Consider the following 14997-nt stretch of genomic DNA (forward strand, 5'->3'; position numbering starts at 1 on the left):
GTTGAGAAAGAAGATATAATTAGAGAAATGGCTACATCCAGAAATGAAATGGATGAGGAAGAATAGAAGGAAAGTGTGGTGTGATATTTTTTCCCGTGCTCCATACACAGCATTAGTGACCCTTGCATTAACCCGCTTCTCTTTATGTGACCCCAGCCTGAGCACTGCACAATTAACAAGACCTGTAGTAGGCTACACAAGTGAAAACATACACACAGAGATATACCCATACTCAAAGATAAGTTAAAACATATTGCACACAAGCTTTTCAAAGCCAATACTAATTTAGCACAACTGCACAGGCGTACACAGGCATGCACAAACACTTTTATGTTTTCATTCAGTATGCCCATCCCTCATTTACTCATCTAACTGGCTTATTAGTACATTTTTAAACAGTCTTAGGAGACTGCAGCTCTGACACTCAATAACCCATAAACCATCATCTAAAACTCTGCCTAATTATAAATAATCATACATACAATTAAACACATACACTGAACAGCTCGAACATTTCTTGCCCTTGACCTAGAGAACAGGCAGCGGTGCAAAAGTAAATCATCTTCTATAACTACATTCTATTATAATACTCTGTGGATATAGACACCATGGGAGATCATAGTGAAGGTATCCATTCAGTTTTTCATCTTCTCACCTGAAATGATTTTCATGTCATGAGGCCTGTCAAATCTGAAGCAGTGACTACTTGCCAATTAGATTTAAAATTAGAAGAGACACTAAACTGCATCCCCCCAGCCTGTGTTCTCAAAAAGGACCGAAAGGCAAATTTAGAGTGACAATCATGTAATCACACAGTTGCCATTTTTTCTACCAGTCAAGCAATCAGACTGTTGTAAACAACTGTGCTGTAGGGGCAGGAGTCTGCTTAAGTCACTTCATTAGTATGGAAATATTTCTTCAACTTGCAATGACCTTGAGCCTGTATACTGTAACACAAACAAGTAACAAATGTTGTGAACTCTGTCTAGCAGAAGATGTAATGATCTAATCAACATGGCACCATCATTCTCTATGCCTCTTGGTCTTTTATTGCTGATATATTACATCTCTCATCCCTTTAACTGATTGGTCTACAACCCTGGTGAGGGCCCCAGGCATGCATGCAAACAGACACACACACACAGACACACACAGCATGCACTTTCTTGCTGATTTCTGGCTCATTAAAGTGAAAAGTGAACAGAGTAGACCCAAGTTAAAACTCAGCTAATACGTGCATGCATTGACACACATAAACACCTACAGAGGACACACACACACACACACACACACACACACACACACCTACAGAGAAGGAAATTGATTTCGTCAGAACACAGGGAGATCAAAAGGCTTATTATAATTGGTCTGTAAATGTGGCTGAGCTCACCCACCCACTCTGTCGAGCACACCAGCATACAGGGACCCTTGTGCTGACAAACATACACGATAAACGTTTTTGCAATTTATAGAAAGTGAATGCGATACATAAAGGTGCAGTTATATGTGTAGGTGTGTTATGCAGCGATACACAGTGGATAGCATGACAATGGGCCTCCTTTGGGAGGGAGAATCTCCACCATAATGACAAATGAGGACGACATACCACAACAGTGCACAGAAACACAGCAGTCGAGACTGAGACAGAAGAGGTAAGGGTGTAAAGGCTGGAGAATTGGGATATGAAAATGATCCTCCTATTATGAGGATTAATAACTATATATGCTCCTGGCCCTTTTCTCTCCCGAATCAAATTAATCACCACCGCTCCCCCTAGGCCAGCCTTTCCCTCTGCTCAAGCTTCTTTTATTTCACCCACCACCTCCTTTCTGTCTCCCACTCTCTCTCTCTCATTCTTTCGCTAATTGGGCTATCTGAGGTGCCGACTTCAAAAGGCACCTGCTATCAAACACGCTGACTGCAAAAGTGGAAAAAAAGGACAGTTCAGGTTATATATACTGATACTAGATGAACAGTGTCTGAGCTCTGGTATGGTCACTGTCCACCTGTACTTTTCCAAAAAAAGTATTGTTTAAAAAAAAAAAAAAACATTTTTTCTGATCCTCCAATAGTATTAGTTTAAAAAACGAATTAAGAAAAGAAATAAAAACAAATAGAAAACCAAGATAAGCATTTCAAAGTGAGAAACCATGCTTATGGGAAATGTGCCAAAAAGTCTCCTGCCAAAACTCCTTTATACTACACTAACAACTTTAAAGCCAAACATGGGTCATAGTCTGATCTTTGTACAAGCCTTTACACAAAAAATAGCTTTCTTCTTACACATATCTGGCAGTATAATAGCACTAGTTCTCCACTAATACATCAGTAGAATGTGGGTAGTTACTTATTAGTACAGGGAGTGCAGAATTATTAGGCAAATGAGTATTTTGTCCACATCATTCTCTTCATGCATGTTGTCTTACTCCAAGCTGTATAGGCTCGAAAGCCTACTACCAATTAAGCATATTAGGTGATGTGCATCTCTGTAATGAGAAGGGATGTGGTCTAATGACATCAACACCCTATATCAGGTGTGCATAATTATTAGGCAACTTCCTTTCCTTTTGCAAAATGGGTCAAAAGAAGGACTTGACAGGCTCAGAAAAGTCAAAAATAGTGAGATATCTTGCAGAGGGATGCAGCAGTCTCAAAATTGCAAAGCTTCTGAAGCGTGATCATCGAACAATCAAGCGTTTCATTCAAAATAGTCAACAGGGTCGCAAGAAGCGTGTGGAAAAACCAAGGCGCAAAATAACTGCCCATGAACTGAGAAAAGTCAAGCGTGCAGCTGCCAAGATGCCACTTGCCACCAGTTTGGACATATTTCAGAGCTGCAACATCACTGGAGTGCCCAAAAGCACAAGGTGTGCAATACTCAGAGACATGGCCAAGGTAAGAAAGGCTGAAAGACGACCACCACTGAACAAGACACACAAGCTGAAACGTCAAGACTGGGCCAAGAAATATCTCAAGACTGATTTTTCTAAGGTTTTATGGACTGATGAAATGAGAGTGAGTCTTGATGGGCCAGATGGATGGGCCCGTGGCTGGATTGGTAAAGGGCAGAGAGCTCCAGTCCGACTCAGACGCCAGCAAGGTGGAGGTGGAGTACTGGTTTGGGCTGGTATCATCAAAGATGAGCTTGTGGGGCCTTTTCAGGTTGAGGATGGAGTCAAGCTCAACTCCCAGTCCTACTGCCAGTTTCTGGAAGACACCTTCTTCAAGCAGTGGTACAGGAAGAAGTCTGCATCCTTCAAGAAAAACATGATTTTCATGCAGGACAATGCTCCATCACACGCGTCCAAGTACTCCACAGCGCGGCTGGCAAGAAAGGGTATAAAAGAAGAAAAACTAATGACATGGCCACCTTGTTCACCTGATCTGAACCCCATTGAGAACCTGTGGTCCATCATCAAATGTGAGATTTACAAGGAGGGAAAACAGTACACCTCTCTGAACAGTGGGAGGCTGTGGTTGCTGCTGCACGCAATGTTGATGGTGAACAGATCAAAACACTGACAGAATCCATGGATGGCAGGCTTTTGAGTGTCCTTGCAAAGAAAGGTGGCTATATTGGTCGCTGATTTGTTTTTGTTTTGTTTTTTGAATGTCAGAAATGTATATTCGTGAATGTGGAGATGTTATATTGGTTTCACTGGTAAAAATAAATAATTGAAATGGGTATATATTTGTTTTTTGTTAAGTTGTCTAATAATTATGCACAGTAATAGTCACCTGCACACACAGATATCCCCCTAAAATAGCTAAAACTAAAAACAAACTAAAAACTACTTCCAAAAACATTCAGCTTTGATATTAATGAGTTTTTTGGGTTCATTGAGAACATGGTTGTTGTTCAATAATAAAATTATTCCTCAAAAATACAACTTGCCTAATAATTCTGCACTCCCTGTACATTTTGGTCAGTATTCTAAATAAAGCTTACATTGTACAGCTTGACATTGATTTTTGTAACAGTGAAGTGTCTCGTACCAAGATCAGCCAAACTCCATAGTTACATGATAAAGTGCAGAATGCATTCTTAGTGAAACAAAGACACCAGTTACTTTAAATGTACCTCGAACCATAATATCAGGCACTGCAGCATCTCAAACACTTAAACTACCTTTAGCTGCAGATAAATTGTAACATAACTGATACTGCTGCAGCAAAATCCATTTAAAGTGGACAATTAAGATCACATCACCTGATCTAGACCACGGAGTTTTTGCTTATCTCTGAAATTTGTGCAGCATTGTGGCATATATTTAGTTAAATTCTGACATTCAGTATCTAAAGAGAAAGAAGACTGATAACAGTCCTAAGCTGATTTACTGAACTTCACCCTGTTTTCAATGCGAGTAAACAGATATATAGAGAACAAAAAGGGAAAACATCAAAAGTTAAATTACATTTCCATATTTCTGTCCAGACAAAACAATTTATAGGTGAGCTAAATCTGTTCTCATGCGTTATGGATGTTAAAAAAAAAAAAAAAAAAAAAACCCTAGTTGCCATATTTTAAAGCATTAAATCTTAGGGTGAAGTCGTGTTGAGCTTAGGTGTATGATAGGATTTTGGGTAAGGTTAGACAAGTAGCACTAATGCTTAAGCATAGAGTAAATCTCCAGGAAATAAATGCTAGTTTGTGTAATGTCCTCTAAAGTCATGGATACACAACTGTGTTAAAGAGCACGAGTGTGTGAAAGTATTGAATTTTGTCCATGAGAGCTGTGTGCAGCCAGTGGGCGTGTGTCCCACCATCAGCTCTCTGCTCTTCGAGCATGCAGCAGAGGTCAACACCTCTGACCCTGCCCTGAGCACACTACCCGCCTCCCTGTGTTGTTTTTCCTGTGTGGGTGTCTGTGTGCTTGCAAAATCCAGCTGCTGGGCAGCTGATGGAGAAAAGGGTCAGAGAGGGTCAGCGGTGGCTCAGTGTAGTGTCAGTCAGTTTTTAGTGGCTAACGAGGAATGGGCGGCACAGGAGGAGGAAGGAGAGGCAGATGAGGAAGAGTGAATCTGCGGTCTCAGAGGTAAAGGGTAAGAAGGGTGAGGTCAAAAGGAATGTCGATCTTGAGGGGTGTATTTAAGCAAGCGAAAGAAGGACAAGGAGTGAAGATTATTTACATGACCACTAAGTTGGTTGTGTGATACTGATAGGCATGTGCTATATATGGAAAAGAAACAGCACAGAATAAATTGATTGAAAGGGCACACAAATTCCCAATTTATTGCCAATTAATGTTTTATTCACAACTATCAAAACACGCCCAGGAAATCAACAACTCCCCACCCCTCACCCACACAGGCAGACATACAGACAGGTGTGTGGCTATGTAAAGGCCACGGTGTCTTTATACACAGGACTCAGAAAAGGTTATTAGACATCATCCAGAACAGGCGGCTGTCTTGGCCAATAAGAAGAGGAGGCATGGGCGCATGGGCCAAAGTGAGTTGGGGAGGGGTCAAATTATGGAGTGACAGGCAGGCGTTAGAACTTGCCATACAGGTGACTGCAGATGGGACAGCTGCCAACGCTGACATTTAAGCCACATCATGAGCTAGCATCAGCCAAGCGTGCAAGGACGCTCCTGTTTATGTATATGATGTGAGCAAGCGCATGTGCGCGTGTGTGAGTATTTGACATGTGCTCAGACTGAATGTGAAGGTCAGATGGCCTTAAACACACAGCACATACTGTCTGGGAGTTCTGGGTGTCTTGGTTATGATTTGAATATGGAGGAGTTGGACCAGAAGGCTCTGTGACACTGGGACAAGGTGATAGGAGTGGACAGGTGTGTGTACACCCATGTGTCAGCGCTTTGTGCCAGGACAGCAGGTGGCAAGTCAAAGGACATCAGTGACCTTCTCCTTATTTCTCCCTTTGTTCATCTCCCTCTATGACTCCAAGTACCAATGCATCTCACCCAGTAGTGAGTCTCAACAAAACAAGTCACAGGCACGTTGGGGAGATGAACACATATACAGATAAACGTGTGATTGGTTTATTCATGAACTAATGTGAGATGCTGTTTTGACATGGCATTTATGAATAATATATGTGCAGTGTTTCCTCCAAGGAGAAAAAGAAAAGGTGAGAAGCACTGGACAAGATGTATGAAGAAAGGACTAAAAGAAAAATGGAAGTGTGCATCTGTTATTCTTACCTTTGGTGGCTGATGGAAGCAGAGCAGGAAGATCAAAATAGACATGAAGCCCATTAGATAGGGGGCAGATGTGGGAGGGGAGAGAAGCAAAGTAAGGCATTGTTCATTATTATGAAACACAATATGATAAAAGTGAGCAGTTAAAAAGACAAGTCACACACTTACTTTTTGTCTGCGAAGAAAACGTTAAGGTAAGTTTGGCAAAGAGTTCGTTATTTTCAAATTGGTCTTCTTTCGCCTTGATCCAGAAGCTATTTTCTGAGAGGTCCTCAGGTCCGATCTAAAAGAGGAAGGGGTCATATTTAAGGTGTGAAAGACAGAGAGCTACTAAATGAGTAACAAATTAGTTGTGTTAGATAATGACAGAAATTGGTCATCTATGCACCTTGTGAACAATGAGCAGATAAAGAAGCTCATTAGAAGAAAAGGAAGCGGCAGTAGTGTGAAAACAGAGGGAGAAGGGGAGAAAGGAAGAAAGACAAAGGGCAAGTAAGTACTCATTTTCGTTAATCGTCCCACACTGTCTTGACAACAAAGCATCTATAGCTTCAGAGCCTTGTGCACCAAAAATGCAAAGACTTCTACTTTTTCCCTCCTCCATTTGGTGCTTTCTCACAATTAACTGTGCATACATTTTCTTCACTTTCTAAACGCTCTTATTAAAAAAGAAAGAGAAAAAGGGAAATGGAGAGCAAGTGAGAAAAAGTGGTAGTAAATTTACAGATATCAGGCCTTTCATTATGGACAAAGCCTCAAGGATGGGTATAGGACAGAAAAGACAGTAAGGAAGGGAAATGTGATATGGGGATGAGCTTAAGGAGCAAGAAAGAAAGCAAGAGAGCATGCAAAGAGGAGGATGAGACCAAGCCTGGAAAAAAAAAGTTAATTTAAATTACAAAAGAATACTGTCCTTTCTAGCAGCAATTTAATTATCTTTCAGTGGTGCAGTTAAAAGAAGAAGGCTTATTAAAAAGCAATTTCTGTGACATCCTCGTCAAACACTCTCACCAGAGAGAAAGCGAGGGAGAGAGAGCGAGGAAGAGAGAGAGAAGCTAAATGCTGATGAAGTCTGTTGAAGCCATTAAACAGTAGCTTTAGGCTAAAGAAAGACAGAGGGCCGTTTTGATGTTTTAACCATCACAGATGAGAGGGAGGAGAAGAACATGAGGCACATAGTCATGAGATACACGTATGTATGAAAGTCACTTTAGGTCAAGATCCCGCTGTTTAAGCTCCACTTTTCATTTTTTGCACGCTGTGACATACAAACTGAATTATTTAGATTCCCTGCCCATTTTTACTCAAGCAGTTTGTGTGATAATGAGGAGCTGAATAACAGCATGTTATGTTAGCTGACAAGCAACACATTTTGAAAATTGGCATGATTTTTGGCATCAAGACAGAAGATGATGATCAAAAGCAAAGACAACTTCTTCAATTGTGCTTCATTTTTTGGGCCATATTCAAACATATGTGGAAGGAATTACCCACGCTTTAACTTGTATTTTGAGTCATCTTGGTTCATTTACAATGAAAAAAAAGTGTGAAAAAGCACCTGCATTGCCTTTTACTCAAAATTTGCAGTATGACATAGGTGATGGAAAATTAAAAATTAAAAACAGAGTTAACTGCTGTAAGACTGACCTTACTCCAGTTGGCTCTCTTCAACTGAACCTCAGGCTTGTACTCCTTCTTAGGCTTGAGCCCAAATGGCAGTGCTGGTGGTGCAGGGGCACCCCAGCCCCCCATGGCAAATGGTGGAGGTGGAGGCATCCCTGGACCTGGGGGTGGAGGAGGAATACCAGGACCTCCAGGTGGTGGTGGTCCTGGCATGCCAGGGAGGGGTGGAGGTGGTGGTGGTCCTGGCATGCCAGGGAGGGGTGGAGGTGGTGGGGGTCCTGGCATGCCAGGGAGGGGTGGAGGTGGTGGGGGTCCTGGCATGCCAGGTAAAGGAGGTGGAGGTGGAGGAATACCAGCATGACCCGGTAAAGGAGGACCCTGCGGGGCTTGGGGAACAGGTACGTTTGCATGGCCTGGTAGAGGTGGTGGAGGTGGAGGTATACCTACATTTTGGCCTGGGAGTGGAGGAGGTGGTGGCGGAGGGGGAAATACAGGTGTTGGCACAGGAACGGTAACAGTGATCACCTTAGTTTTTGCCTCTTCCAAATCCTTAGACAGCTTTTCAATCTGAAGGGAAATAAGCAGATTTAACATAAATAATAATATAGGTTTTTACAACTATTTAATGCTGATATTACACTTTACCAGAGTAATGCCATTAACACATTATTTATTACTATTTCGAAAAATAAAACAAATCATTGAAATATTTGTTTGCTTGCCTAATGAATATTGTTTGTTATTGACTGGGTCCTAGTCTCCTGTCTGTTTACATAAGTAGGCCCGTTGCAGAATGTTACGAGTATCCCTGATGACAAGTTCCTGGAATTTACATTAATTTTAATATTGACCATTTTCAGATTTGCAAGTTTTTCTTCCAATATAAAGACATGAAAACTGAAGAAAGGAAACAAAAATAGGGAATTATGATCAGAGCCTGGGTCTGATAAAGTTTCATGAGAGATGGAGACAAATGAGGCACATTCAGAAAACCATGGCAGGAGGGAATCAAGTCCACAGAAGAATTCAGAAGAAAAACTTTTAAAAAGGAAGACAAACTTCTGAATTATAAGTCAGCTGAAATAAATTTTTCATTTCAACATTGAAATACTGACTACAGTATTTACATCAGTGAGATGACAATTCTTGAGAAAACTGCCCAAGTCATTAAAGTTGGCAGCTAATAAGAGCAGATAATGGTTCTGATGGAAATCTATGGATTTAGTATCGGGGAGTTTATTTCCTTTATAGGTTCTTAGGTGTATCAAGTGTACATAATGTGTATGGGTATGTGAAAGAATGTCTGTATGCAGTGTAACAAATTGTCCATGTCACTCCCTTGGACTTTGAAAGGAAGACGGTAACAGACAAAGAGGCTCTGAGGCAGGATTTCTTAGTGAGGCAGCAGATGAAAAATTGGGCACAGCATCACACGAAGGCACAGTGAGAGATCTCTACATGTGAAGAAATCTTCGATGGGCAGTACCTCAAACACAGACAAAGTGAGCCATCTTAGTATGAGAAGCTTGTTTGATGCCTGGCTCGTGATGCTGTTAATGCTTTGGACAACTGTGTATGTGTGTTTGTGTGTGCATGTTTGGGCTTTTGTGTAGTGAGATGATGACTCTGCTGGCACCAGCCACACTGGATGAAGCTCATTTTGGAAGTTGTGTTGGTCTCTAACCGACAGATAAACACAGGCGCGCACACACAAACACAGGAACATCATCATGTGGTTACGAGCACACATGCACAGAGGCAGACTGTTCTGGGTCACTTGGTGTGTTTGTTAGTTTGGGTGTCACTCTGAGGCAGCGTCCAGCTGGTGTGGCAGCAGGACACTGACAGCCAAACAATCCTCATCTTTGCCTCCCTACTGTGTGTGTGTGTGTGTGTGTGTGTGTGTGTGTGTGTGTGTACACACACAGAAACACACACACAGCATGTTTATCTTGGACTTAAAAATTCTGTTTTGCCCATCGCCATCATTTCCCTTTCTTCTGCTTTCTTTTTTAAAGTTACTCTTTATAGTCTCATTCTCCTACTTTCCATGTTTTTCATTGAAATTCCTAATCTGTAAAGGATTTGGCTTACTTTTACAATATACTTTTAGTTCTTTCCCCTTTTTTTATGCCAATTGGCAAAATAATTCAAGGCCAGGGGGCTTCTGTGTTTGTGTAGGTGTGCATAGATGTTACAAAACTTTGTGGTGCTTAGACTTACAATACTGTGTTTCTCCAAGCCTTGAATATTTTACTTCATGCAGCTTTAACAGTCATTTTGTGTGTATGGCCTTCCAGCACATTAAAGCGCACTGATTCGATTATCTGACTCAGTCTTTATTTATCCTGTCCTTAAGTTTTGTTTGCTTTTACAAACAAACTGGCAAGAAACAGTGATGCTAACATTATATGAGGTGCTTGTGCCAGTCAACCTGTCACAAAGAAGTTTGACACTGGGTTCTACATGACTTTACTCCACTTTGCAGTGCATCAATTTTACATATGTGAATGTGAGAGGAGTTAATGCACTAAAATCCAAACATCTTATGCTTAAAAATCACCTCTATACAGATTGTGTGTATAGGTTTGTGTGTACCTGTGTTTTCAAGTTGCCTAGCTGTTCCTGTAGTCCCTGGTTTTCCTTTTCTCGCTCCTGCTTAGATGTGGCAAGCTGTTCCTTCTCTTGGCTCAGGTCCTGCAACTTCTGTTCATAGTCGCTCTCCAATTTCTTCAGCTCCACCTGCAACTCGTGGCGTGCTGTCAATTCTGCATCCAGCTAATACATATGTAAAGGGTCATAGTTAGAAACAGATTCCGTCTTAGTTATCCTAAAAAGCGCTGGATAAATGGCTTTACAATTTTTATGTAGTGGTCAATTTCAAGGTTCTTTATCTTCACTTTTTTTTCTCAATTTTCACTGAAGACAATTATTACAAAATTAATAGTTGCATACTTAAGCATAAACTCTAATGTGAATATTCTTTAGTATTCTCTGTTGTGCTTAACAGAAGAGAATACTTAACACTTATGTGGACCCACAAAAAGCATCCAACATAACAAGTTTTTATGCCCTGGATTTTGTGGCAAATGAAAAAGGCAGCAGTCTCCATATTTCAAAGACCTGTTGAAGACATTTCTTAGTCTAGAGCAGGGGTGTCAAACTCAAATACACAGTGGGCCAAAATTCAAAACTGGAACAAAGTCGCGGGCTAACGCTAATATTTATTGAAAAAAAAAAATCTTCCTCTAGATATAAGAATGAATCTTTTCTTATGGACTCAAACAAGTTTTGCTGAAAAACTGAATATGGAACAAGCAAAGCTTAATACTAAACTATATATATTAACTGTATAATACCAGTAGACCAGCTCTAATAGTAATTTGGTATGGCTTCGCGGGCCAAATGTAATTAGGCTGCGGGCCAAATTTGGCCCGCGGGCCAAATTTGGCCCGCGGGCCAGTTTGACACCTATGGTCTAGAGCCTTCAGTTTCATTGTATAATTTACACTGCAAATTAGTGTCAATTACTGAGTTAGGATGCTTGAGTGCATTTGTATGAACTCACTTATATTTCAAACCATTCACCTCCATGGGGGAGAACTAAAAACTACTTGCATTAAGAAAAAAAAAAATCTCCCATGTATAAATTTGCACAGATTTTACAGTCAGGACACTTGACAAACAAGATAAGAGTATTTAAAGAGATGAACACATGAACACACAGACACACATGGCTGTTTAATTTGCAGACAGCAGATCCGTTACTCCCGCTGTCATCCTTTTTCCTAATTCCTGCCAAAGAGACTGCCTGCAATTACCCCATCATGCACAACTAGAACTGTGGTGTGTGTGTGGTCAATGAAAATGAATCCAATGTTGTAGAAGTAATGGATGCTTTTGTGGATGTTGCACATTCAATTGATATGATCCCGTGTGAGACTGCACGTCTTTATGTGTGCATGAATGAAGGCTAGTTTGAGCTCTCTCTTTGCAATTATGCTGTCACTGAGACAGAAACATCAGGGTAGCAGCACACCACTATCAAGGCATTTACCCCTCTTGTGTGAATGCATGTGTGCTGTGTATGTTTTCTGCTTGCCTGTAAGAATACTTATCTGTCAGGTGGCTGTTAGACATATGTATGCTTATTTTCTTAGTCACTTTTTGCACCCCCACCACCCACCTTTTTTTTTTTTTCTTTAAACATTTGTCAGCCCCTGTCAGACAAACAGTGCACAGAATTTCATTTCAATCCCATTGTGTTTGCATGTGTAAGGGGAAATGTTAACTTTGACAATGTGTGATTTTCTTTTCTGTCTAATATGACTGTAATCGCTTGCAGGCCTCTGGGTTGATGTGTTAGTGTGTATGTGTGTGTACACGTGTGTAAGGTATTCCCATCTATCTATGTGTATAAATCTCTTTTTATTTCACCTTCTTTTCCAGTTCAGAGGCTTTTGCTTCGCTGGTTTCCACCTTGGTCTTGTCCACCATATTGTCTGGGAACAAAAAAGATTAAGGACAGAGGATAGGGGAAGATAAGGAGGAAAAGAGGTGGTAGATAAGATAAGGGTCTTGACAGCACACCTGCATGTGTGTGACCGTGAAGACATTGTACCTTTCAGTCTGGCACATGCTGTGTGTTCACATGAATTTACAAACAGATGCGCGCGCACACACGCACACACACACACGCACACACACACACACACACACACACACCATCTGTCTCCCCATTTTTTTCCCCTCGTATCACACTACTCAAAGTTAAGATCTGAGACGATTGTGGAGGCATCTCATTACAATCTGATGCTTTGTGTTGCATGCATGCTGCTTCTACCCAACATTAACTGCTAAGCCTTTAGTACATACACCTTTGTTTGACAAAAGGTCATAGCCCATCAATTTCTCTCTGCGAAACAACGCTTTGCTTAGAATTCTTACAGTTACCAAGACTGATAAAATAAAAGACAGATAATGTCTTACTTCCAGACCATTTTGCAGGGGACAGGGTGAGAAGGACAGACTGACCAACAGGGTACTTTTACAGAATAATTGCAGGGTTTACAGGTGGTTCAGTGCTGAAGGGCTTAACAAGCATGTGCAGTAAAAGAGCTAATTAACATGAAGATGAATGCCACAATGTCACAGGATCAAAGAAAGCTAATCATGATGCCCAGGAGGGAGAGGATCAAGCAGAGAGATAGAAAAGATAGAAGGCTGTGAAAAGCTAAAATAGAAATTGAAGAAATTATGTGAACTGAAACGTGAACCCTACAGACTGGAAATGTGAAGTGTGAATCTTCAGCTGCAATGAAAATTGGGCTGCAGAAAAAGCAGCTGAATCTTTGAAAGATACTGCATATCTATATAAGCTAGCAAGCAAGGCAGGCAAAATGAAACGATTTTCGCAGTTGAAAGAACCTCACAATAATATACTCACCCACATAAAAATTACAGTGTGCATTTGTGTACGAGTTTATTGTGCAATGGATTTTTGTGTGTGGGGGGTAGGGGGGTGAGTGTGTAATGGTGGCTAGGCTAAATGGGACAAACTTCGAATAGAGAGCACTAAGGGAGACAGAATGTAGGAAAACAAACTGTGCTGAATTTCAGAGTTCAAAGAAAAACACTAAATAATGCATGCAGGGCAGAATTGGGCTGCTTTCCACCAATAATAACTCTGGCAGCCTTAAAGGAGGCCAGCCAGCCTGTGTGTGTCTCAGGACACATTTAGAAGCAGTGCAATTAGAGCCTCCTGCGGTGAGCAAAGGAAACCTGCCATAAAGAGCACTGAACTCCTGAGACATTTTACTGCATTTTAATGTTTTTTGTTAAATGTATGGTATTAATACATTTAAAACCACACCTATCAAACCTAAAAGTTACCATGTAAGCAAATTCCAACTTTAGAACAACTGAGTGAAAAAAGTCACTTGAAAAATTGTGCTAAAACCTCTAACACAATTTACCCCAAACTAATGCACACTCACTCTTTGGCGCCACCCTGTGGTGTTTCTGAGACTTGTGCTAAATGAATGGTTGAAGTATACTGCCATTGATACCAACACAGCAACTGTGGCACTGGGGGCATGAACATGTATGTTTCTGTTTAACAACCCACCTATCAAGCCTTCGATGTTGAAGCTGAGGTTACGGCACTTGAAGTCAGGGTCTGTTCCATTCCTGTGCAGTACGATCTGAGAGATACACTCATCTATCAACTTGTAGTATTGAGGCCTGCGGGAAACAGGGAGAGATGGGTTTACAGACAAATGGATTAGGGGGGGGGGGGGGGAGAGAGAGCGAGAGAGAGAGAGAGCCATATGAGGATAACATTTGATACTTGGAAAAAACAAAACTGTCACTCAGAATACACATATTTCATAAGTTTCAACAAATGTATGTGGTTAATGATACCAGTCTCAAACCAACTGCTCTATAAGAAATCTGGCACATATTTGTTTTAGGACTGGACTGACAAAGAACAAATAAGTTCATCTGTGCAGACAAATGTGTGCACACACATCCTTTGTCACTTTGTCTTAGCAACTGAGATTGGCTGTCTGTGTGAGGATGACAGTTTGAGTTTCTTGTCACAAAGATTGATTGTGTTCAAATGTTTTCGTAAGAGTGTGCTGGTTTATGCCCAGCACCCCATGTCTAATGAAGCCAACTTCACACAGACACTCAATTTTGGAGGTGTCTTATCCTCTGACCCCATTAGATGCTGCCAGAGTCAAAACTCAATACTTTATTTATTCTGTCTCCTTCCCTCACTGGTCTCTCTCTTAGTCACTCTGCCTTTGTCTAACACTTATTCCACTCCTTTTCTTAAAAAATTTTTTTTCTTAAAGCTCAGATTTATCCGTGGAGCAAGAGAGACATCTAGTGTCATTTCTTAAAAGCGTTTAAGCAAAAAGAAATAAATTTGTATTTGGATAAATCTGAATTCTGTCATTCTTCATGAGGTCAAATTTATTACATTTAGACATTGGGTTTAATCCGACAAGGCAGTTTTGGTTGTTCCAAACCTATATTTGGGTAAATCACAATCAAATGAGCATAAACTAATAATAAATATTAAGCCCTACAGTCTGCATACACAGTATTCTCAGTACTATGAGTGTAATTAGCTACATTTGAAACTGCCCATTTTAAATTCTTGGTGGTTTGTCAAAGCAGCAGGTTCTCTATGCAGCCT

General features: G+C 40.8%; 1 protein-coding gene across 1 annotated transcript in view; it reads right to left on the bottom strand.

The window, feature by feature from the left end:
• The window catches only part of LOC146677717 (protein diaphanous homolog 1-like), a 71771-nt gene that overhangs the window by 18344 nt on the left and 38430 nt on the right, over nucleotides 1-14997 (bottom strand). Inside the window, exons 13-18 of the mRNA XM_085380063.1 lie at nucleotides 13918-14033; nucleotides 12228-12292; nucleotides 10389-10568; nucleotides 7815-8357; nucleotides 6336-6450; nucleotides 6171-6179 (exon numbers count right to left, since the gene is read on the bottom strand). Of these exons, the coding sequence (XP_085236189.1) occupies nucleotides 6171-6179; nucleotides 6336-6450; nucleotides 7815-8357; nucleotides 10389-10568; nucleotides 12228-12292; nucleotides 13918-14033 (1028 nt within the window). The remainder of the gene's footprint in view (nucleotides 1-6170; nucleotides 6180-6335; nucleotides 6451-7814; nucleotides 8358-10388; nucleotides 10569-12227; nucleotides 12293-13917; nucleotides 14034-14997) is intronic.

This window comes from Rhamphochromis longiceps, linkage group LG2 (genome assembly GCF_057381845.1).
Source record: "Rhamphochromis longiceps isolate RC_006_pf linkage group LG2, R_longiceps_female_GT1.1, whole genome shotgun sequence".
In the NCBI taxonomy this organism is placed as follows: Eukaryota; Metazoa; Chordata; class Actinopteri; order Cichliformes; family Cichlidae; genus Rhamphochromis; species Rhamphochromis longiceps.